General features: G+C 49.8%; 4 protein-coding genes across 13 annotated transcripts in view; 1 reads left to right on the top strand and 3 right to left on the bottom strand.

The window, feature by feature from the left end:
- LSS (lanosterol synthase) overlaps positions 1 to 15,820 on the bottom strand; it is a 35,997-nt gene extending 20,177 nt beyond the window's left edge. Inside the window, exons 1-9 of one of the 3 annotated variants that reach the window (XM_087730641.1) lie at positions 15,681 to 15,820; positions 15,399 to 15,568; positions 10,006 to 10,072; positions 9,619 to 9,744; positions 2,033 to 2,216; positions 1,809 to 1,947; positions 1,615 to 1,723; positions 1,089 to 1,210; positions 658 to 754 (exon numbers count right to left, since the gene is read on the bottom strand). In XM_087730641.1, coding sequence (XP_087586767.1) covers positions 658 to 754; positions 1,089 to 1,210; positions 1,615 to 1,723; positions 1,809 to 1,947; positions 2,033 to 2,216; positions 9,619 to 9,744; positions 10,006 to 10,072; positions 15,399 to 15,516 — 962 coding nt within the window. In that variant the 5' untranslated portion in view covers positions 15,517 to 15,568; positions 15,681 to 15,820. Of the gene's footprint in view, positions 1 to 657; positions 755 to 1,088; positions 1,211 to 1,614; positions 1,724 to 1,808; positions 1,948 to 2,032; positions 2,217 to 2,311; positions 2,413 to 9,618; positions 9,745 to 10,005; positions 10,073 to 15,398; positions 15,569 to 15,680 lie in introns of those variants that run through there. The other 2 variants (XM_087730642.1, XM_087730643.1) reach the window with 2 other exon arrangements.
- LOC104013644 (uncharacterized) lies at positions 2,096 to 19,131 on the bottom strand. Of its 4 annotated transcripts, none has more exons than XM_087730645.1 (3): positions 17,992 to 19,131; positions 10,006 to 10,072; positions 9,678 to 9,744 (listed from the first exon to the last, which is right to left on the bottom strand). In XM_087730645.1, the coding sequence occupies exon 1, from the start codon at positions 19,116 to 19,118 to the stop codon at positions 18,045 to 18,047; it is 1,074 nt and encodes a 357-aa protein (XP_087586771.1). In that variant the 5' UTR covers positions 19,119 to 19,131; the 3' UTR covers positions 9,678 to 9,744; positions 10,006 to 10,072; positions 17,992 to 18,044. The 4 variants fall into 4 exon arrangements, with proteins under 4 accessions (XP_087586773.1, XP_087586771.1, XP_087586772.1 ...); XM_087730646.1 differs by lacking the exon at positions 9,678 to 9,744 and adding an exon at positions 15,399 to 15,568 and having other exon boundaries at positions 9,755 to 10,072; XM_087730647.1 differs by lacking the exons at positions 9,678 to 9,744; positions 10,006 to 10,072 and adding an exon at positions 2,096 to 2,216.
- S100B (S100 calcium binding protein B) lies at positions 8,317 to 12,296 on the top strand. The gene is made up of 3 exons (XM_087730648.1): positions 8,317 to 9,350; positions 10,645 to 10,797; positions 11,313 to 12,296. Exons 1-3 carry the CDS (start codon positions 9,153 to 9,155, stop codon positions 11,451 to 11,453), a joined length of 492 nt encoding a protein of 163 aa, XP_087586774.1. The 5' UTR covers positions 8,317 to 9,152; the 3' UTR covers positions 11,454 to 12,296.
- Positions 19,132 to 19,848: 717 nt separating the features above from the next.
- Positions 19,849 to 24,028, bottom strand: part of DIP2A (DIP2 acetate--CoA ligase A) — a 132,726-nt gene continuing 128,546 nt past the window's right edge. For all 5 annotated transcript variants that reach the window (XM_087731445.1, XM_087731444.1, XM_087731447.1 and 2 more), the window contains 2 exons: positions 22,698 to 22,821; positions 19,849 to 21,828 (listed from right to left, as the gene is read on the bottom strand). In XM_087731445.1, coding sequence (XP_087587571.1) covers positions 21,576 to 21,828; positions 22,698 to 22,821 — 377 coding nt within the window. In that variant the 3' untranslated portion in view covers positions 19,849 to 21,575. The remainder of the gene's footprint in view (positions 21,829 to 22,697; positions 22,822 to 24,028) is intronic.

The raw sequence follows: 24,028 nt of genomic DNA on the forward strand, positions 1-24,028 counted from the left end.
AACAGGGATGCTCCCCCCCCCACCAGGGCCAGCAGACACTGCTCCTGGCCCAGCTGACACAGGGCAGGCAGGATCCCAAGCTCAGAGAGGAAGGAGGGGAGAAGTCAATTCAGGGGCTGCTCTCTTCCCCATGTAACTTTGAAGGCAGAGGCACAGACTGACGGTTAAGTGCATTTGATGACAAAGCACCATCAGCCCTTGGTACTGTGCAGCCCCTGATTTCCCCCAGGAAAAATGTCATACACTTTCCCTCTCTGACACCCAGTGGACCCCGAGTAATTGGAGAGGGTACAAGTGAGGGTTAGAGCTGGCAGGCTTACATGTGGCTGTCCTCTCCTGCTAGGGCCTAGTTCTGGCTGGCCACAAGAGCAGAAGATACTGCTGGCAGGCAGGGAGCACACAGTCATATCAGGGACCCTGTGGGTAAAGCTGACAGGGCTGAACCCTGGCATCTCCCTTCAGCGCAGTGTTCTGTGCTGTCTACCCACTGGCTGGCCTTGCTGCTGGTCTCCCAGCTGACAAGCAGCCTGAGCACACCCAGTTCCAGGCCATAGCTGGAGTTATCCCAGCAAACACCAGTGCCTGGGAGAGCTCTGGGTCAAGGCTGGTGGCAGGACTGACAATACCCCCTACCTCCACATCGAGGGTGGCACATACCACATCTCTGGGAGAAGCGTGTTCATTCCCTCCCAGCTGTAAACGTTCAAGACAGCCAGCCAAAACTTCCCCCAGGAAGGGATTCCCACAGCACCTCCTGCAGAGAGCGATATCAGCTTTCAGGGTTAACACAACCATGCCAGCTCCCTGTTTTCTTCCCCATCACAGGGTCTACTTCTCCTGTGTTTGAGAGCATGCCACTCAGGCTGGGACACATGTCCGGAAAAACAGCAAGCAGGCAATGGTACAAAAATGTAACACACTTTCCCATCATTAATTGAAAATACAGGTGCCATCAAGGGCAAGCAAGAGCAACAGTTCCTCCACTACCTGGCAGCCCCTCATGTTCCATGCAGACCTCAGGTCCAGCCAGACCTCTCTCACCAGCATACCAGCCCCACAGCTTCTGTGCAGGGCACAACGGAGCTGACCTTTGCTGTGCAGGTTGACACGGGCCCGCACAATGTCAGGGTCATCTGGTCCGAGCCCCAGGATCCTCAGGGCTACGTAGTTGAGTGCTGTGCCAAACACTGTTGATTTGTCTTCCACGTGCCTGTCACACACATACACAGAGACAGCATAGCTATTAGCCAGCTATTAACATTAGCCAGACACAACCCACTGTGCAGGGCTGTCTTTGTTGGGGTGAAGTTGAATGCCAGGGGTGATTGTGGAAAAGGGGAGACCCACCTAACCCAGGGAGAAACATTGCTCTGCACTACCCTGGCACACATGATGCTTTGGGATATAGCGCCACAGACGAGATGCAGCCAGACTTCATGCTCCAGCCATCTCTGTGGCAAAAAGTATACCTGGTGTGCTACAGAAGCAAGTCCAGCCACCCAGAGGTATCACAATTGCTGAGTCCCACTCCCCAAGCCTGGGCAGATTTGACAGCAGCTACAAGTGCTGGACCTTGGAGGTGCCATCACTAAAAGAAGCATCTTTGCTACTCACAAGCCCCAGCCTCCATCTGGGAGCTGCACAGAGCGCAGGTAGCGCACCATCTCTTTCCGAAACCCCTCTGGCAGCTGGATCTTGACAGTGTGGCACGTGATGAGGAGACCTGGAGGATCAGACAGGCTGGCTCTTATACGAAGCCAAATGCAACACATTCAGTCTTCTCAGTGAAGGTGCCCCGCGAGGCCTACCTGGCAGGAGGAAGAGGGGCCCGCCATAGTCGCCCGCCCAGTGCCCGTCTTCGGCCTGCAGGGCGGCGTAGAACCGCATGCCCTTGCGGGCAGCCTCCCGGGCCGTGCCGGCCGCCGGCAAGGGCCGCAACGCCTCGCCCTGCGGGGACACAGCGCCTCAGCCGGGGGTGCCCCTCGGCTCGGGCTCTGCCGCCCGGCCCCCGCCCCGGCCCCCCGCCCCGCACCGTGTCCAGGCCGAGGCTGTGTTCCTCCAGCGCCGTCTGCGCCCGCCGCTCGCCGCCCGCCTCGCGGTCATCGCCATCGCCCAGGTAGCGCCAGCGCTGCCGGCCGCCCTCGCAGTGCAGCCGCCAGGCGGGCAGCGCTGTGGCCGCCGCCGAACGCCGCGGGCCGCCGCGCCGCCGCACCGCCCTGCCGGAGACAGGCACCGTTAGCCGTGGCCGCCGTGGCCGCCACCCCCGCTCCACGTCACCGGCTCCCCTCCGCCGCGCCGCGCCAGCACCCACCCGCTGTCCGCCGCCATCGCCGTCCCCGTCCGTATCGCCGCCGGCCCGGGGCCGGGACCGCGGCCGCACCGCCCTGAGCCGACATCGCCTCACGGGCGGCAGCCAATGGGGCCGCGGAGCCGGGCCGAGAGCCCCGCCCCCGCTCCGCCCCCGCCCGCGCGGGCCCGTGTCGGTGGCGGGTGACGGGGTACAAAGGTGCGCTCACAAGTCCGGCACCCGGCCAGCAACTGCGACAGCACCCTGCTGTCGGGGGATGGCGGGAACCTCCTGCCTGCGTGTACCTGATGTCCATGTCACGGCCGCGCGGGTGGCGTTGCTCAGAAATCCTCTGCCAGCCCCAGCAGCCACCATGGGCATTAAATGCACTTTTATTTAAACCAAAGAGCTGTTAAGTTTCCCTTTCCACCAGAGACTCCCTTGCAGGCTGGTGCACGGACCCAACAGAGGTAGGTGATGCTTTGTTGGGGCTGGCCGGCAGCCTGTCAGGGAAGGGGGATCTGGAGGGGAGCAGGCGACCAGCAGCAAGAGCAGCAGCTCGCGGCAGTACTGGACAAGCAGGTGGTTGATAAAGATGGATGTGCACCCAATGGAGTGGGCATTGATGGTGTTTCACAGCCTAGCAGTGGTGGTACCCCCTAAGGACCTGCCTTCGTATGGGTGGCCATGAGCCTGGGCTCAGCTCCACAGGCATCGCCCTTGGACCCAGCCCCAGGGCATGCTCTGGTGCTGTTGCCCCTGGCTCCACGGGGATGTGCCACTGCATCTGTCCCCACAGGTATCCCCCTCCTTGCAACACCTCCTGTCACGGGGATGTCATCGCCCTGCTAACAGCCAGGACCCAGCTCCTCTGCCTCGCACGTCTGCCCTGGGCACAGAGACCATGCTCACTTCCCCAGGAGTGCCATCCCCCCACAGACCCCAACAGCTGCCCTGTCCCTTTGGGTGACAGTGCCAACCCTGAAAGCAATTGTTTCCACCTCTGTGCACCCCCAAAGCCTGAGCATGCGGGTTCTGTTGTTAATGGAAATTATAAACCAACTCTGGCCAAGCCTGGATGCCCAGCTCGTGTCCTCACAGACCACAAGGGGCTGGGGCTACCATGTCTCAATGCAGCACCAACCATGGGGTTGGTGCACCCTGGCCCACGGGTGCCTGTGCTCCCCAGCTGCCCTGTGACCCCACCAGGCACTGCTGCCTTGGGGAGCCACTTTTGCTCACTGAACCTGCAGAAAAGCTCCCAGCAGAGGTGATGCTGGCAGCACCCTCTGAAAGCACCACCGCCAGCAGCACCCCCAATTGCCATCCTCGGCACAGCTCTCCTGGAGTGGCGGGCACCCGCTAAATACCAGGGCCCTGCCTGGGCAAGGAGGGGTGCGGCAGGCAGGGGTGACATCCATAAAACATTTTGTTATGCTTTACAGGTGCTGTAACCATGGGACTACAGGAGAACAGACATGTGGCACATCCTGTCACGCGCACAAGACTCTGACAGCCCTTATAAAAACACCGTCAGGGTTGGGATGAGGATGGGTTTCACCTCTGGTATCAGGTGATGGGGTGAGTCAGGCGTCCCCACTGTGAACCCTGCCATGGTGCCTCCAGCATGGGTGCAGTGTCGGGGAGGGGGGGTGTCACCCTCCTGCAAGTGCTGCCGTGGGACAGTAGTCCATGAGGTCGAGGAGGTGGCAGAGGTCCTCCTGTCCTGTCCTGTCCCAGTGACGTGCCCCCGTCTCTCTGCTAACACCCCCAATGCTGCCCCACGTTTGGCAGCATTCCCTTCCCGGGCCAGTGACCAAGTGGGTTTTAGCCCTTCAAAATCCCTGAGCTCAAGAGGCTCCCTGAATGGAGGTATGAACTCCATCAGGCACACGGATGGTTGGGAAGGGGCTAGCACCCTGCCGTGAGCCAGAGAAACCCAACAGGAGTCTGGGGAGGTGCATGAAGAGCCAGGGAGTCTCTCAGGGACAGATGGACACCTGGGGTTGCGTTGCTGGCAGAAGTGTGCAGCCCAGGGATGTCGGGGACTACTTTGCAGGAGGCAGGCCTGAGCTGGGCTGCAGATGGGATTTTGTGGGACAGAAGCATGCCTGGCTGGTAAACCTTCCCAGCACAGGCTGGGGCCCTGCAGCCACATCCCAGAGCTGCGGGGACGTGGACTTAAAGTGCACATCCTCAGCACAGATGAATTCCCCTTTCCTTTCCTCCTGCAGACATTGTTTTTTTTACCATCTCTGTCTCTCCAAGGAAATGCACTGTTTTTATAACACACGCTATAAATCCTGCTCTGGGAAGGACACGTGTGAGCCAGAGATGCTTCACTTGCTGCTGTTTTGTGTTAGAAGGGCTGGGTGGGAATTTAACACATACATGTTTAAATGTAGTGATAAAATTTCTTCCTGCTGCCTTTCAGAGTGACTTGGCTTCCCTCCTACTGCAGAGGTGACACCAGATCAAGCTAAGCCAGTGGAAAGTTCAGGTGGAAAAGCCCAAATTCATAGCTGTAAATACTTGTGATCAAAATTCAACCTTGACTCTAAGGCCTTGGAGGCAAGGGACCACCTCCATGTCTGTGCACTGCCTGGCACAGCAGTCCCCAGGGGCCTCGGGGAGCACAGGGGGCCCAGGAATAAAAGCGCTACTCCCAAATGGGGCACCCATCAGCACTCCAGGACAGAAACATGCCTGTGAGTTAATACTTATTGTATTCACACACTACAAGTTTAATTTAAAATGCTCCTCTGCTAGCAAATAGCTGCTCCTCCGCTAGCAAATAGCTCTTCATTCATGTCCAGCATAACCTCAGGGATTATTTGGAGAGGATACAGTCATTTTATTTGGGAATTATAAAATTAATTTGGTATTTATTTTATAAACCAGGCTTACGTCACACACAGGTTCAGCCCTGGCTGTGTTCAGTAACAGCAGACTTTTGTCTAAACAACTAACAGTGCTGGAGTCCTCCTGGGGGGTGTCATGGCATGAAGATAACATCTTTGACTTGTGCCTCATACCACTGGTCCTCACTAGGGAGAGCTGTGTTGCTTCTCTTGCACAGTTTAAATGGACAAAGGGAAGAAGTTCACCGATATGAGTGTTGTATTTGGGGCTTAATAGCGTGTTGTTTATTTTTGGTTTAAGAAAAAAAAAATTGTTGTAATGAATCTGCTGCAGATGAGCTTCAGGTAAGTATCTCCAATTCCTTGCAGATGCCAGAATCTGCAGATAATTTATGATAATATTTGCCTAAAGACAGTGATGGAAGATGAACCAGTTAATTTTATTTTTCTGTCTCTATACAACCCGCCTGCCTTAGAAATTCTGTTTTAGTTATGAAACTTTTATTTTTAATAATTGCCAAACTCCTCTTACCTGGGAATTATTTTTATACTAGTTTTTATATGTCTTATATGACCACAGCTGACAGGGTAATGCTCTGTTCCTGTTGTTTCTGGGCGCTCTGCTTGCTGGAGACATTAGATGCTGAAAGTGTTCCCCTGAGAAAGGGATACCGTCAGCTCGTAAAAGCAAATGCCACAACTTCCCCCATTTTATTGCAGTCCAGCACATGAGACTCAGTTCACAAGGTCTTATTTGCCAACTGCTATTCGTTACGCTGCTAGAGTAAAAATTGCAAAGCCATGGGATATCATTTAGTTTGTATTAAAAGGGATCTGATCAAAGAGATTTTACAAAACATGGTCTAAATATGGCCGCCTCTGCTTTGAGAGAAGACAGACCTGAAATGGTCACTGTTTTGGCAGAAATGTCTTAAGCAGAAACACAGGTGTTTTAGAAGCATCTAGAAAAAACTCCATGGTTTCCTCTGTCCCTGTTAAGGTAACTTGGCTCCATGCAGCAAAAGGTGTGAGCCTTCACCACCCTGCTCCACCAGCAAGCCTGCAGCCGTCTCCTGCTGGGGCTACTGTCTGTACCAGGGGCAGAGAGACACTCTGGATTGATGCTGTAATGCTTTCTCTCAGCGCAGGTTTGATGGAGAACATATTCATGTATCTTTCTAATGAACTTCACAGTAGTCTCTTCTTGTTTCAGCTGAATTCAGCCAGGAACTGACCCAAGCTCAAGGCCATGTTTCAGACAAGGAAAGATCCCAGTGTTTTCAGCTCCAGAGAATTTGTTGCAGTGGCAGCAGCACTATTCAGTATTTTCTTAAGGGGTCACAAAAACTGCCAAGATGACAGCACCTGGTGGGCCAGCAGCAAGGTTCAGAGCTGCTCCTCTGCAACCTTAGGGCACGGTTGTGCTGGGAAGACAGTGGGGGAACGAAGGGACTGGGGGAAATGGCAGCTAGCCAGAACCCAAAGCCCAGGATTTATGAGATGAAGGTGGATATAAAGCTACCTTTGCCTGTGGTTTCCAAGAGGGAGGTATCATCTTAACCTTGTGAGTCTGTTCTGTGGAGGCAAAAAAGACCCACTGCTCATCCCATGGAACCTGCCCCTTGTCCTCAGGCGGACGCAGAAGCAACATTTGCGCAGGGCTGGCAGAGATGGTGCAGGGCCCAGCGGGTCCCTCCTGGGGCAGACACAACGCCTCGGGTCCCCTGGACCTACGTGCAGGGCACTAAATCGGGCCCATCATCTCCCTCCAACAACTTCAACAAGCACCAGCCCAATTCCCAGATGTGTCCTGGTGTTTGTTTCTGTTTCTAGGCACCATTCAAGGCTTCCCGTGAGGACCCTAGCTCATCTCTGGCTGCTGTGTTTGTGGGTTTAGAAATGGACACAGCAACCATGGCACGGAGCTGGGGAACCTGTTCTCTGCACCGCTGCTCTGTGTGCTAGGACTGCGAGCATAACCCTGTGGAGGCAGAAGCAGCTTCTTCCCCCTCCCACCCAAATTCCTCTGCTTTCATTACTTTTTTCTCCCAGTTCAATGACCGCCAGCTTTTGTCTCGTGGTCTGGCAGAGCCTGGTGCCACACACACCAGAGAGACAAAGAAATACATTGGCTTTTCTCCCCGAGCCTGCTATGAAGAGCCCACATTGTGTTTTACTGGGAAGAAGGAGACAGGCAGAGGGCTGAAGTGTTTTGCTCAGCCTTGGGCTCTGTAAACCCCTCTGTTTCTTTAAACCTATCAGCCCAAAGCTCCGGCAAGGAATCGGTGACCCTGAGGAGAGGAGCCCCAAGGTTACACTCTCCTGTTCAAAGATCAGGACCATGAATTTTAAAATAATGGAAGCAGCTCTTTGGGCAGCACTAACAAGCGCAGCCAGCTCTCAGCCCCACACCCATGCCCAGACCTCCTGGACTTTCACAGGCTGGGTCAGGGACAACCCAGGCCAGGAAGGCAGTGTTTGCTAGGATACGAGCCTGGACAGGGATCAGGGAAGTTGCCTGGAGCTGCTCATCAGCAGTGGCAGAAAAGGGCCAAGGTTTCTGGTGTTCACAGCTGATCCTGCTGCTCCTTCCCACCCTATCAGCCACGAGCAGCATCTCATTCCAGATCATTCCCTGTATAATACAGAAATCAGAGATGATTTGGGGTGAAATGGACAGTAAGAATAAGCAGGAAAGAGAATTTCAAGACTGGTCAGGTTTTAATCTGCCAAATGCCGATTTTTCTGTTCCATTTTAAGAAAAGGTCACTTTCAAGAATGACACTAGAAAGTGGTTTAACAAGGCCAAGCTAGGACCTTGTCTCTGACTAGAAGTCCTGTGCTTTGATCCTGTGCTGCAGTGAAAAAGGCATAAATGGAAACATGCCACATCAGTAATAGCAGACAGCTTCAACTTTGGCTCATGCCATCTCGTTCTTGGGAAACAGCATGGTTAGGCAATGAAACACAGTGAAAACCTGCTTTCTTCAGCATGTTCTCTGTATTTATCAACCACCCGCTTGTACTGTGCCACCGGGAGCAGCCTGGGTGAAAGACACTGCTTGCTGCTCTTGCTGCTTGTTGCCTGCTCCCCTCCAGATCCCCCTTCCCTGCCGTGCTGCCCACCAGCCCCCAAAAAGCATCACCTCTGTTGCGGCTTTGCACCAGCCTGCAAGGGAGTCTCTGGTGGAAAGGGAAACTTAACAGCTCTTTGGTTTAAATAAAAGTGCATTTAATGCCCATGGTGGCTGCTGGGGCTGGCAGAGGACTTCTGAGCAACACCACCCACGTGGCTGTGACATGGACATCAGGTACACGCAGGCAGGACGTTTCCACCATCCCCCAGACAGAAGGATGGTGTCCCAATTACTGGCTGGGTAACAGCCTTGTGAGAGCACCTTTATAACCCAAAGCCACTTGATGTGGCTTTTTGTGAGGGTACAGCAAGGCATGTGCCAGAACCTGGCACTGTTCCCCCAGTAGGCATCAAGGAGGAGCTGCTGCCCACTCTGTCCTTCAACCACTTGCAGCCCAATACAATCGCAGTTCCCCCACAAAGGGTCTCACTGTCCCCTAGACTGATGGGGTGGCAGAGAAGACGCAGCCAGACCCGTTTCAAAAGTGCACAGCGAAGGGACAAGAGGCCACAGGCACAAGCTACCGTGCTGGACGTTCCCATCACATGCAAAGAAAAACCTCTGCCCCAGAGGTTGCTGCAGCCCTGGGACAGGGCCCACAGGGACAGAGGGGCTCCATCGTTCCCACGCACTTGGCCCTGGCTGTGGGGCACCTTGGGGCATGTGTTGGAGCCCCCACCCCAGCTCTGACCGCGCCTGTCCAGCCATGGGTCATAATTCATTGCCTTTACTGTGGACGAGAGTGGCAGCACAAGCAACGCTGCCAGGACGGCTCTCCTGCTGACTGCCCAGCTATTTTTTTTCTCACAACGGCAGCTTTCTCCAGAACAGCTCCCACGTCCGCGGCCGTGGGCTGGCAGCCAGTCAATGTGTCCCTGTGTGCATCGCTGCGCAGTGCGGGCCCAGCACCCGGCTCCGGACGCCCCCGCCTCCAGCTGCCATTGGCGCCGCGGGCGCTGCGGCAGGGCCCGGGGCTCTCCGCCCCCGGGCATAAGAAGCCAGCGAGTTCCCGGGACGCCTGGCCGCATTGCATCGCTGTGGCACAGCCCCGCCGCCAGCAGGGAGGTGAGAGGGGCCGGGAGATGCCGGGGCAGGCGCTTGGCTGCCGGAGCAGGCGGGCTGCTGCCGCGGGAGGGGTGGCGCGGGGGGCACCATTGCAGCTCCGAGCCCTGCCACGACAGCGGAGGCCAGCGGGGAGCTGAAACGCTCCTCGGCCTGGTGGAGAGGAAGCAGGCAGTGCTGCGGGCGGGTACCGCACCCCGGCGCGGGCCGGGCGCCAGCGTGCAAGCAGCTGTACGATGCACGAATGCAGCGCTTCGGGAATACTTCCTACCTGACTGGAAACAGTCTCGCAGTTTGGACACCTGCACGGGGGAGGGCGTCAGCTTGAGAGTCAGGCCGTGGGATGAAATTTAGTGCCCTCAGCGCTAGGCCTTGTGGTGGTGAAACAGGAGCCAGGCTGCAAGGTAGGAGGCATTTATCCATGGGGTATGAATTAACCAAGTGCCAGAAAATAAGGCTTTTTTTTTTTTTCCCCCCAGCATCAGTGCATTCAGTAGCTTTTGAGAAGGTGGTTTTGCATCTCTCCCTTTTTGATCAGTCTCTTTGGTTTGGCTGTTTGTGAAATCTGCAGGAAATGCTGCAATCCCAATTATTAACATTTCAGAGAGGGTCTCCAGATCAAGTGTGGGAGGAGGGAGGTTAGAGCAGATGTGCTTACTTCATCCTGGTGCAGATCAAAACTTGTTCCTGCCTGGGTTCCCCTGACTGCTTAGCTGGAGACAGTCCTGCAGGCAAGAAAGGCAGAGGTGAGAACACCTGTGACAGAGGGGACAACAAAACCTTTCTGAAGCTCCATATGCAGAAATGAAACCTCTGCCTGCCTCTCTCCCAAGCAAGGAGAACAAAGCAATGGGTTAAGCAGCAGGAGCCAAAGAAGGGGTGAAATCACAACATGCCACCTGCTAGCCAGGTCAGCACATATGGAAAATGCAGGAGCACCTTGCTTTGCAGCCTCTCCTCGTTTTCTCTCCTACGCTGTGCCTATGGAGAGACCCGAGGTGCCAAACTCACATCAATCCCAGGGGATGTGACAGCTCCTGGCACGCGCCAGTCCTATACTGGGCACTCCTCACATTGTGGCTCTCCTCAAGAGCTCCTGGAGGCAGAGCCAAGGTCTCTCAGGATCTTCTTCCCTGAAGTAAAAGCTGCTAGCGGTGCTTTTCAACAGCATGTTTTGAGTGCGGGGTCCAGCATTGGTGACACGTGGGGGGGAGCCCCAGGGTGGCCGCACTTGCAAAGCAAAAGGCATCGCTGGAGCTTGCCCAGGCTAACGCACCCATCACTCCTCTGACCTCAGGGCCACGCTGTGACCATGTCTGAGCTGGAGAAGGCTATGATCGCCATCATTGATGCCTTCCACCAGTACTCAGGGAAGGAGGGAGACAAGCACAAGCTGAAGAAATCAGAACTGAAGGAGCTCATTAACAATGAGTTGACCCATTTCCTCGGCGTAAGTATTGCCCTCCATGCAGCATGCCTGGCTGGGCTCAAGGAGCCGTGCTGAGCAGCTGCTGGGCTCCGCTAACTCTGTCTCCATGGGAAGCAAGCGTAGGGGAAGGGGTTTATTCATGCAGCAGTCTGTTAAACACTTTGCTCCAGCTCCACAGGAGCAGCAGGTGGGAGGACAAGGGCCCCAGCCTGTACTGGGGGCTGGGGTTCGGGTTGGATAGTAAGGAAATTTCCTTCCCTGGGAAGGGGGGACAGCCTTGCCCCAAGGGGCTCAAGATGTCCTTTCCCAATGGCACAGCTGTGGCTGTGATTCCCACTTCAGGAGGCCCACTGTTCACAGATGCTGCTGCAGACACAGGGCGGTGCCCCAACACAGACAGGAAACAGCAACGAGCTATTTGAGATGTGTCTGAACAGAGATTCAGCCATGAGAGCACCCGAGAAGCAGGGACATGTTACTGCCTGGGCCTCACTCTGGTCCTCCACAGCTTTGGCTGCCTGTTTCTGTCCCTTCAGGAGATCAAAGACCAGGAGACTGTGGACAAAGTCATGGAGGCGCTAGACAGCGATGGGGATGCAGAGTGCGACTTCCAGGAGTTTGTAGCCTTCATTGCCATGGTCACCGCTGCTTGCCATGAGTTCTTTGAGCATGAGTGAGTTGGTGGGAAGCAGGCGAGCACCTCCTGCTCATGCCAGAGAGATGCAGAGCAGCGTCGCTCCTCCAGGAAAAAGACTGGGTGCGATTAGGGGCTCCTTGGAGTTAAGCTTGTGCTAGACTTAAGCAGCTTATTAAGTTCTGCAGCTTTGTGAATAAGAAACACCTGCATGGCTCAGCAAAGCCTATCAGCCAGTGCCCACCTGGCTGGATGCGGTGTTCGAATGCCTTGTCTCGAGCTCCTTCCCTGCTGCTGTATGCAAGGGATGTGCATGGGGCTGGAGGCAGGTGGACGCTGCGATCCAAGCTTGCTTGCAAAGGGAAAAGGGAAATGGGAAATTCAAGGGCTGAAGTAGGAGGTGATGCAGAGGGGCTGGTTACAGAAGCCTGGTTCTGAGCTCACTGGCCTGAATGGAAAGGCTTCCGTTGATTCCCGTGGGCTCTGACTGCCCTGTGCATGGTACTAACCCAGGCAGGACAGCCCCTGTCCTGTCACAGGGGTTCAGCAGAGCCCACGCGTTTCTTGGCAAAATGCTAGGCTTGAGAGGCAAAGCATAACCATCTAACAGCCCAGGCTTTTCTCTTGTCAATGAATCCTCCTGCTTTTAGCAGCCTGCAGAACTGGAAGCAAAAGCGTACGAGGCTACTGGGCTGGGGACTGTTTCTGGGCCTGGGATGTGCCTTCATAAGGTCTCCAGGCTCAGTCAGAAGGGAAGGGGGGATCTGCCCAGTGTGACCACAGTGCTTTAACATAGACCAGGCACAGCCTCCGGAGTGTGTGGAAATGGTGGAAATAAAATGGAAATTTTATTCTTAAAATGTTGTTTTGGTCTCTGGGCCGCAATTGGTCTCTGGTAAAAAATGCGTCCTTTTGTCCCAGGCTGCATGCAGCTCCCCAGCTGCCCTGCACTGTCAGAGGGGAAGGCTGGAGGATGCAGCCTGAAGCACTGCTACGGCTTATGCCCCTGGGTTTCTTGTTGGGCATTGACCCTTCATCTCCTCCCTAGCATCACTGTGGCTGGCCAAACAGCTCAAGGCTGTTGCCACCACCATGTTCTGCCTGGTTGTCCAAACTGGCAGATATACCTCCAAGGCCAAAGGAGTGCAATGCACCTTTGTGGGACTGCTGCTGTTCAGGATGTGTCCGCTGCTGCCAGGGTCATCCAGGGGATCGCACTTGTGAGCCTTTGCAAAGCCAAAACTAAACCTAGGATAATTTCCGCGAAGCCTATACTCCTGCGTTTTTCAGTCTGCACTTGCCATCCAGCTCAGCAATACCTGTGAGTTAGACATTCATGACTAGCAACATCTATAGTGACAAATTCACAACAAAGATGCCCACAGATGATGTTGTCATTTTTACCTCATTCCACATTTCATAATGATTTCATGCGCAAAATGACATGTCTTCAGATAGGGACCATCTTGCTATTCTCATCTGCCTCCTCCAAGCTATGAAAAGGGACACTCAGGCAGAGACATGCATACAAGAAAGACAACGTCTTGTACTCCATCTAGAATTAGAAAAGCAGTTTTGCCATCCCAGGGTAGCACTCGTTTGTTGAGAGCTTGTTTAGCATCCAAGTTACTTCTGCCACACTTCTAACATCCTAATCAGTTCTCGGTTCAACTGTTTCTAACACTTCTACGGACCTGAGGCAGCATGTGAGGACAACGAATGGGGACACTATCTGTCCCACAGTGTCCCCAAGGTTAGGCAGATGGGACTCTCATGACCCTCTCTCAAGCCTGAACCCGAGTTCAGCAGAGGGGTCTGATGCTTCAGCACAAGGGTCTGCAGGTGAGGCTGTGTGGCAGGTCTCCAAGTCCCACCTCCCTTCTGACTCACCGCACCAGCAGTGCTCACATGGATGAGGAATCCTTCCCCAAGATTGAGCCTTTTCAACAGCAACGCAGTGGCAAAGAGCTGTAGGTGTAACATGCGGCTTGAACGCTGGCAGAGCCAGCTGTCCTGTCCTTTAGCGGGCAATGGGAGCAGAAGCAGGGAGTGACACAGTATGACTGCACATGTTTCTGGCAGTAAGGCTGATCCTGACTTAGCAACACCACTGCTGGGAATTCACAGAGGCTTTACCTGGCACAGGAGAAGGCGCAGCAGAGCTGGTGCCTCTTGTCAGGGAGGAAGAGAGCATGTCTTCCTTTCAGGTGAGCACCCTGACTGCCAGCAGTGCAGTACACTGTGCTCAGGCTGCTGAGCCCTGGTCACTCCTCCCCAGTCAGCGAGGAAAGCAGAGCTTTCCTTAAGTGAAATTCCTGAAACAGACTGCATGGTCACAGGCCTTAGCACCCCCCAGTCTGCACTGCGGCTCTGCTCCCGTTGTGTCCTGCTGCTCTCTGACACAGGCGGTGCCTCAGCTGAGAGCATGGACTGTGGGGACAGCTGCATGCTGGCATGGTGGGGGAGGCAGGCAAAGCAGTTTGTGCAACACCGGCCCAAGCACATAGCATGAGGTGCCTCTGCTGACAACTCGCTACTGCTGATCCCTCCTGCACACTGCCCCCTTGCACGCACAGGCACAGACACAGCCAGCCACCTGCAGCACCTCTGCTAACACCCTGGGTCCCCATGGACCATGCAAGCCCGCTGTGTCCAGCCTAGAAAAAGGATGCTGCCACGCCAACAAGGGGTTTGAGTAGTGTTTCACAACACTACTCAGAAGCACGGCGAGGCTTTCTGGGGAAAAAAGAACATCACTCAAGCCTTGTGGCTGACCAAGGAGCAGCTGTCAGAGCTTTGCAAGGGAGACAACACAGCTGGCTCTGAAGGAGGCTCAAAAGGCTTAAGCAACTCACTAACCTCCCAGCAATGACAGGCAGGCTAGATACGTAAAAGTGCCAGTCCTGACACCACTGGTTTTCAGGCTCTGGCAGGGATAGTTCACTCTTCAGGAAGGGAAGGTGACAGGCTAATGACATTATGAAATAATTTTTAGTTATGCCCCCATCCCGACCAACAGAATCAGCCTGCTGTATGCCTGAGGTATGTGTGCTCTTACAATACCTCACTGGCTCTGGTTAGATTGATCTGGCATTGCATCGATCCCAGAAGAGCTCAGAAAATTCACATTTTTGTCATTAGTGCAGACTGGCATGTGACAACCTGCAGAAAGGCTGTTTTGGTAACATCAAGCTCTGGGATCTGTGCCATGGGACTCTTAGGGCCCTGGGAGGCTCCCTGAGGATGAAAGAACAGCATTACACTAGCAGCGCCTACCTGATATTTGGACACATTTGCCAGTTATGCTTTTGACTCTCTATAGAAGAGGACACAAGTGAATTTCCTACCAGGAAGGGCACCAAGAGATGGTTTCTTATATTAAATGCCCTGTCAAGACAAGAACTACTTATCAACAGTACTAAAAGTGAAACAAAGAGAAGAAAGTACAACAGGAGGAGCCTGAGATGTTTAACAGACTCAAATTAACTTTCAAACTAGAAAAGTGACAGATGGGGGGCAGATTTAGTACATACATGCTGTATTGTACCTCTGCTGAATTACATTTTCATAATTTAAAATGCTGCCATTACTTTTTGTTCTGGGAGATTAGAATCTGCACTTTTAGTCACTCCCCAGATAATTATAGGCAAAGTGCACCTGTGAAAGGGAACCCTCTCTCTGGATCAGACACAAAATTACCAGCACTGGAAGAGCACTTACAGACCCCCACAAAAAAGTGCTTCCACGTAAGATCTAAATCTTACTGGGAATGCTAATTATTGCTGTTATCACATCTAAAAAAAAAATTCATCTTGTTAACTGTCAATGGGATGTACATTCAGGATGAATCATTCAATAGCACAGTTCATGTGCTGACAGCAAGAAACATAATTTGTCTTAAAAAGAAAAAAAAAATACACTTTTCCCACAAATCATCTACAAATCAAATGTGGACTTTTACAGACCCCAGAGAAAGCATGTTCCTGACCTTGTTGGATGGAGTAAAGCAATTGCGTAAACAAAGCACTGCACTGCTGGGCCGTGTCGCCCACGCGTTCAGAACTCCGCACTGCAAGCTGTGATGGCACTGAGAGGTGCTCCTCCATCCTGGCAGTCTAATGACATGGAAGCACATTCCTGCTTCCTCTGTACATTAAGCTGAAAAATACATTTCAAAAGAAAGCATCAGCATTTCTGTGAGTGATCCATGGACTGAATTTGTTCCCCCTACCAGATATTAAATCTAAAGGAACTGCCTGGCTGTACTTACTGTACTGCAACAGTCAGGGCATTAGAGCATATTTTCAGTTTTTCCATTCTGAAATATTCTTGACACCGGATTTTACTGCACAGTCTGAGTTCACCCTGCATCCCGAACAGTGTGGACTTCAGATTGCAGGGGAAAGGCAGCTGACAGAGCAGGAAACTAGAAAAGCAAAATGGGAAGCTTTTTAAACAAAACAAAATAAAACAGCTCCAAAACTATTAAGGAGCAACACAAAACTGATCTTTAAAAGGCCACTTTTATATTTTCTTGCCACTGAAATTTTGATTCTGCATGCCACATTACAAGTATAGACACAACAACCATGGCATTGTCATCCACGTTTGGCAAAGAAAAATGCCAGGAATAAAGACAAATCATTATTTTGCAGCTACCTTTGTAAGCTAAGTTTTAAGGAATGCTAGAAAATTAGCAAATGCTTTTACTTCCATAAGCAAACTTTTATGTTTAGGTGAGAACAGGATTTTAAAAAGAAAAAAAAAGTGACTGGAGAAAAAGATAGTGGTGTATATTATTTTAATAACATGTACTGAATGACAAAAAAGATAGAACCCTGCTTATATAGCACTGGCATAACTGAACTGAAAATAATCCCCAGTGTGTCTAGTTCCTCCTAAACAACATGACTGGTCACAAAACAAAATCTAAAGACTGTCGCAAAAATTTACATTAGAATTTGTCATGACAAGAAACTCTGGCTTAGACACATCTAATTTGAAATATCTGACCATATAAATATTTAAAGTATATTAACCAGCTGAATATAAACAACAGTTCAACAATAAGAATTATATCTTAGTATACCCAGCATCAAGTAAATCTTGAAGTGCAAAAAGCTAGAGAATTATTCAATGCAGTTTTGTTAGTTTTGTAAATTAGTTCTTAGATGTAATCCAGCTTTATCATCTACTAACATGATTTCTGGCCTGATACACTGCAATACTTTAAATGTTCAAGCTTTTGGAAAATTCCTTTTTTGGCCTTAAAGCAGAGTTGTGAGTATGCTATAGAAACCAAAACCAGATGCCTATCCAAAAAGATCCTTAAAGTGCATAATACGTGTTTTCACACAATGGCAGGGAAATAGTGTTAAAAAAATCAGGGACTTGGTACAGAAAATTAGGAATGTGCACTTAAAATGAACTCACTGCTTCCTTTTTTTCTGCTATAATAAATTCCTGGGTAACAATAAGCGATAAATAAAGACGTAAAGTAGCCTCATAGTACTGTTGCAGGAATGACATAAAGCTTATAAAAAGTCAGTATAAAGTGCTGGCTCACAAAGAACACCACTGCAATAAAGGCAGTTTTATTAATGTTTACAAAGTTATTTAGTACTCACTGGAGTCCAATCTCACACCCCAGAATAAATCTGAAACATTCCATTTCAACAACAGCTCTTTCGTGGCATCTTGCCTCATTCCCTCAGCGTGGTGACTGGCCAGCGAACCAGCTACAGCAATTTGTTAATTCAGAAGCAGACAGGGCTTAGGATTCCTTTATTACTATATTTTACGTTCCCGAAAGATAGGGTAAAAAAAAAAAAAAAAATCAATCTTGTAACTTTACTACAAGCTGGTATTTCAAATGTCAAACTCATTCAATTTAAGATGAATTACAGATTTTTTGACACCTGTCTTCATTAGTTTTGAGGAATATGAGTTAAGTTGCTTTGGCAATAAAACCTGCCGTGCTTTAAATGCACTTCATACACAGCATTATCTGGATGCTAAGTACAAGGCCTTGTTGTAATTAACAGTGAGAAAACCAGAAAAGGCTCAAAGATGCTATCTTCTCGCTATGTACAGTGCTTTTAAAACAAATCGTATTTTGCAGGATAAATTCCTGCTTATTTCCTAAACCCACTGTTGGTACAAATCTGTTTTCTGTAGATACGCCACCTCTCTTGCCTATTCAAACAAAAACTTTGCCTTCGTTTACGAGACTACAGCTTAATTTATTTCCACATACAAAGAAGCATCCCTCTTTCAATCTGGGTAAAAGCAAGTGCTTTGGTCAGGAACCCCTGGAAGTTTGCGTTAGAAAATGTTGCCGACATGAAATAAAACCACCAGGACCTGAAAACAGGCTGGAATTCCCCTGTAACCATGGAGCGTTCTGCACACCACACCGACTGTGGGGAGCCTCAGCAGACTTTTATGTATCTGCTGTGCCCCAGAGAAGTGTTTGCATTGAACCTTGCATCAGAGAAAGAATTCCATTTGGAAACATGCTCCAGAGTAACACTGGTGCAGCTATCATTTTCTTTTGATAAAAGTTAAACCAGACACTCTACCTCCCATAAGCCATGTTGTGGAGGGCCAGGAACAGTTCTTGGTTTAGTGACTTTTACAGCCTTTCCACCTGCTGCTGCTCTGGCTTTGGGTCAGCCTGGTGAGGTTGCTCAAGGCTGTCATCTTGGTGCTGCTGTTCCTGCTCCTGCTTTTTCTTTTCAGCGAGTGCTTTTGTCCTGGTGGTGACTGGCCTGGGTTTAGCATCAGGACTCTCTTCATCCTGCTGGTGCTTTACACAATGTTTTTCAAAGGTGGAAATTTTGGCATATGTCCGTTTGCAAAGCAAACAGTGGTATGGCCGCTCCCCACTGTGTGTTCTCATGTGAAGCTGGAGGTAAGAGGACCTGGAAAAGGTTCGGCTGCAGACCGAGCAGCGGTGAGGCTCACGTGCCTCGTGGGTCTTCAGGTGCTGCTTGAGGGACGATGCCTGCTTGAAGGCCTTCCCACAAGTGGAGCACTTGAAGTTCCTCTCACCTGACTCGAGAAGCTGGTGCGACACAAGGTGGGCGGAGGAGCGGAAGTTCTTCCCACACTTGTCGCACTTGTAGGGCCGTTCCCCGGTGTGCAGGCGGATGTGGAGGACCAGCCCAGCCTTCTGCGTGAAGGCCTTCTCACACTGCAGGCACTTGAAAGGCCTCTCACCTGTGTGCACGCGGCGGTGGGTCGCGAGGTGCGAGGCGCGCCCAAAGAGCTTGCCGCAGTCCTCACACTTGAAGGGCCTCTCGCCTGTGTGGATGGCCTTGTGGCGCACCAGGTGGGAGGACTGAAGGAAGAGCTTCCCACAGACGGGGCACTGGTACTTCCGCTCGCCTGTGTGGGAGCGGAGGTGGAGGGCAAGATGCGACGAGGAGATGAAGGCCTTGCCGCAGAGTGGGCAGGCGTGGGGCCGCTCCCCAGTGTGGGTGCGCTTGTGGAGGACCAGTCCCGAGGAGAGGGCGAAGGCCTTGGCGCAGATGGGGCAGCGGTAGGGCTTCTCCCCGGTGTGGACCCGGCGGTGCTTGGCCAGAGCGCCGGCCTGCGCGAAGGCCTTCCCGCACTGCTCGCACCCGTGGGGCCGCTCCGCCTCGGCGGCGAGCGCCAAGCCCCGCCCGCCCCCCGCCCGGCGGCCCGGCGGCCCCACCGGCACCATGGCGGTGGCCCGCGCGCCGCCCCGCCCCGGAAGCGGCGGCAGAGGCCCCGCGCCCCGCGCGCATGCACCGCCGGCGCGCCGTGGTGACGTCCGGAAGCGAAGTGCAGGCCGCAGAGGTCGGCTTGTCGCCATCTTGTCGCTGGGGGCGGGGGGGACAGAATGTTCAGCCCCGCGCGGCTTGCAGCCTGACAGCCGCCCGGCGCCTCTCCCCCAAGGGAGGACTTACAGCAGCTCTGGGGAGCCCCCGTGTACCGGCGGCACGGCTGGCTCCCCTTCCCCCTGTCTCCCCCCTGCACTGATCCAGCAGGACTTTATGTCAAAACTCACCACTGGCTTTGCTGTGTGAAATAAGCAGCAGCATGCTGCAGGGAGGGGTGTTACACACACACCCCCCCGCACCTCCAGCTGTGCTCACCCCTAAGTTTAGAAAACTTGGTCTGTGGCAGGTGCCAGTTATGGGTGGGAAGGACCCATACTCAGGTCAGGGCAAGGAAGTAAGCCAGACCTCAGAGAGCACTTCAATTTGGGTATTGAAAACATGAAATTCAGGAGCATCCAGACTTTGAGGGTGTGCAAGTGCTTTGACTGTAAAGCAACTGTCATGAAATTTTGCAGAAAAAGCTCTTCAGGCATTAAACTGTCCAAAACAGGTGAAAACTGTGTACTACACATAAGCTCATTTTTGATGTAACAGCATGTTTCAACATTCAGCAAGTCAGATTTTCAAGAGCTGTTTTGAAATGTTTAATGTGCTTTTTGTTTTAGATTTACTTTACAAGGCAACTTGTCTCACTGTCATCAATATTTCAATACAAAAATCTTACAATGCTTTATTTGCTAAAAACCTACAACATTAAAATTGGGGTTAGGTAGTTCTTTCCTTTTGCCAGCTTTCTGTTACGAGGAGTGTCCCACTGCTAGAGGTTGCTGTACTTAATAAGTTACACAAGTTCTGTACATAATTACAGTCATAGTAGAGTATGCAGCTGTATAATACACCACAGTAAAACACCATGAGGGCAAAGAACTACTATATGTGAAAGCTTTTTGTTGAATATTTTATAGTTTATTTGACCAAGAGTCAATTTGATATCCTCATATCAGGAGACTGATATCCATCTTTCTTAGGCACTGATCCAGGCAGAACTGCCTTGCAGAAAAACCCGGCTCTTTTGCCAAACTCATGCATTATTAAAAAAATTTTATGTAGCTCAAAGTCTTTAACTCTATAAAAATAATTATTTGCTAGTCTCGTGCTTACCTTCAAATACATGAAGTATTTGAATGATTTCACATTCTCTTTCTGAATTAGGTTCACTGCAGTATTAGATCAGGCAGAAACTTCAAAACCTTAATTAGTCAGGTGTGACTCAACAAACTGGATATTTCAGCTTGAACAAAAAAGTCTGTCTAAATACAACTCAAAAAAAAAACTTAAGTTTGTACCACAGCAGATCAAGCTAACACTGAATATCTTTTCCATGGTGGGGAAAAAAAAAAATCACTATCATAAGTTTTAGCACAGGATATTTAGGGAAAATATATTGTAAGACCATGCTTTGTAAACATTTCTACAAATAATTCAGAGACTTGGCTTTGGAATGATTTTTCAAATACTTGGCGTTATGCAGGACAGTAATTAACAGCTAATGCTATGAAAACAAGCAACTTTAACATGAAGTTAAAATAGCAAGAGCAGTGAAGGCTCCTGCATCAAGTAGTTAAAACTGGATATTAATTTATATTTTATTATAAAGTTTATAGCATTACAGAGTCCAGCACAGCATGATAAGTAACCTTGTTACAGTTGCAGTATTTGTTCTTGCTTGGTACACAAAAGCCGAACAGCAGCATAATTGTTACATTGAATCCGGGATTGGAATGAATTTGTCTCTTCTGAATAGGGATGAGTCAGTGATTTAAAATAAAAAGGCTGCATTTTTAAATCTCAAATATGTGCAAAATTCCTTTCAGTACAGTAGAGAATATGGAAGAGATGTGTGCAATCTTGAAAGTTACATCCCAACCCAGATACTGCCAATATATTGCAAACAATCACATGGAGGGTGAACTCTGAATGGTTACTCACAACTTTCAGTATTATTTCCAAGAGTCCTCCTCACAGCTGGTGTTCTCTCCCCACCCTGCTTTATGTCCTTTTATGCAGTGCATCAAGTACTGACATTCATAATTATTGGAAAAAAACATTGGTCCATGATAGTTCTAATAAATTTCCTTCAGGAATTCCAGTAAACTCGCCATCCTAAGACAGCTGTAACTGTTAGAATAGATCTATGAAAGCAAATGCAATCTGAGAGATGAAGGTCTGGGAAGATTAGTATCTTCATTTTCCCATGGTCTTCAACAGCTTTTAAAAACACAGAAAATGGATTCCGATGTTATTATTTGGAAAGTCCCTTGATTTTGGTGCTTTAGCCTTGATGTGATTTTCTGTTTTCACATGTTGTAGGCAACATAAATAGGATCCAGCTGGTCAGCTAAAAATCCGTCTCTCAAGTGCATTCTTTGTTTCTCGCCACGGGAATTGATAGGAATGACACCAGGGTCCACAATGACTACAACACCTACTATGAGATAATGCTCTTCCAGAACCACATTTGTTACCAGTGCGACCAGGTCCAACGCTTCTTGTTCTGAGCCTTCTAATTCGACAACCACCACCAACAAGTTGGTCCATGTAAACACAGCGCTGTCGGCATGATACAAATATTAATGGTCAGAAAAAAATACATAGTCAAAGGAAGTTAGTTATCAAAGAGACTCACTGGAAATAAATTTTGTAAGTACTTGAACAATATAATAAATGAGAACAAGTGATATAATAGTAATGTGAAAATATTTGTAAATCAAGAGGTATTAAAGCTGTAATTTCTTGGGATATTCTTTGCCACTTGTTTAATTGTCCATGTACAAAATATGAGTAGGTCTTTTTCTCTTATATGTACACAGTCATGTATTTAAGAGTCCTTTGCACTTATATATTGAAACGGGAACCATTAAGATTTCACATTCAGTGTATGCATACTTGATAATCAATGTACTTGCGTAAATCTTCAGAGATTATTAAAGGAAAGACAAAACTTCCCAAAGATTACAAGTAAACACTACCACTTTGAGACTGAAGAGGACCTACAGCCAAATGGCATACATCATCCATTAGGACCAAATGAGAATAATATATACTAGAAGATACCATTCAAGAAATCCTTGAGATGTGTTTACCACATTCAAGTGTGTACATTCTGACACAGCCAGGAAAGTCAACAACACAACTTGCAAGTGCTCTGCTGCCCCATTCTTGCCCTGCCCTCCCTGTCTTTCAGACTAGGAAGATCAAACTCTGATAAAGGCATGGACTATTTTTTTTTTTGAGCTGCAGAGGCAGGGGAAAGAGAGGTGTCATATTTCAGTTACTCTCACTGCAGTCGTTTCTAAGCAAAGTTTTGGTGAGTTCCCTCTGTACCAAGCTCTCAGTCTAGCGTGCTGTTCCACAAAGCTTGACTTCTGCTGCTTTAGAAGAAATAAAAGGATACAGAAAAGTAATACTGAGGCTCTTACCATTCTGCAATGCTCTTATGTGCTCTTATTACAGAGGTCTCTATATCAATGGGATGGTACCTCATTCCTCTGAGCTCCAGTGTTTCATCCAAAGAGCCTACCACATATAGGGCATCATGCCTCTCTGCAGTATAGCACAGACATTTAAAACATCATCAGATCTACAGAACAAACATGGTCATTTTTATGTGCTTATTCCTGACATTCTAAGATGTTTCTGGTGCTTCCTAGGAGGAGTCTATAATACACATCAAGCTCTACCACTTGGAGAGAAGAGAATTAAGATGTCATTTAGCACTTCCACCTATTGACTCCAAGCAAATGAAACCACACTAAAAAGAACTTCTGGGTCATTCAATTCTGCCCCTTCTCTCATGTAATGTAATCTCAGTTCATAAACCCAATCAAAATCCACTGTTATAGCATCTTTTTGTTCCGCTATTCTTACCAGAGAACTTCTATCCTCTGATCAATAGGAACACTTCTCCAATTTCCAAATTTAACTTTTTTTCTTTTTAAAACGAGCTTATACCCACTTGTCCTTATGCCAGCAATATTCTTCTCAGCTTCTGAAGTTCCCCACAGTAGCAGCAAGAACAACTCTATCCCCTCCTCAGCCTTAGCTTTGCTAGGTTAAATAAGCAAAGCTCTCCTAGACCCTTCTTGAAGGACATGCTCTCCACATCGCTACATTCATCCTGTAATTCTGTTCAGTTTAATTTTGCTTTTTTTTTTTTTCACCCATTTTGTAATTCTGCTCAATTGTGTAACTTGAGACGAAAAGCGTGTTGGGAAGCTGCACTGTATTTCATGCATACTTGCTATGTTAATTCATCATACATAGCCTCTCAAATGCTGACAAACTAAAGGACAACTGACATTGTTCCACAGTGATAAAAATCTCTATGATACATGATTTTTCAGAAAGCTACAAGGCACAAAAACTTGCTATAGTAATCTGGTGCCTTGCCACCTGCAACTTCTCTTTGTTCATGAATGCCTGCTCACAGATTCCAATTTTTGTCGACTACCAGCTTTCTCAAGTACAGGGAGCCATTGCACTTTGAACAGTGACAGGAGGACAATTCCATCAAAGTATCCAGTGCAGAACCTTGCACTAAGCAGCAGCACAAAGTGCCCTGGAGGTCAGGTAACTACCCTAGAAAATCACAGAAGAGGAAAGCAAGGAAAGCCTAGAGCACTTTGGTTGGGTGTGCTTTTATCATGCTCTACCAGCTCTGAAGTGGAAGGTGACATGCAGTAAAAGCTTTTCCAGGGAGCTGGATTTACATTACATCAGCTCCCACCAACAGTCTGAGACCACATTCCTT

This window comes from Nipponia nippon, unplaced genomic scaffold, assembly GCF_047370975.1.
Source record: "Nipponia nippon isolate SJK-2023a ecotype South Korea unplaced genomic scaffold, ASM4737097v1 scaffold_5, whole genome shotgun sequence".
Lineage (NCBI taxonomy): Eukaryota > Metazoa > Chordata > Aves > Pelecaniformes > Threskiornithidae > Nipponia > Nipponia nippon.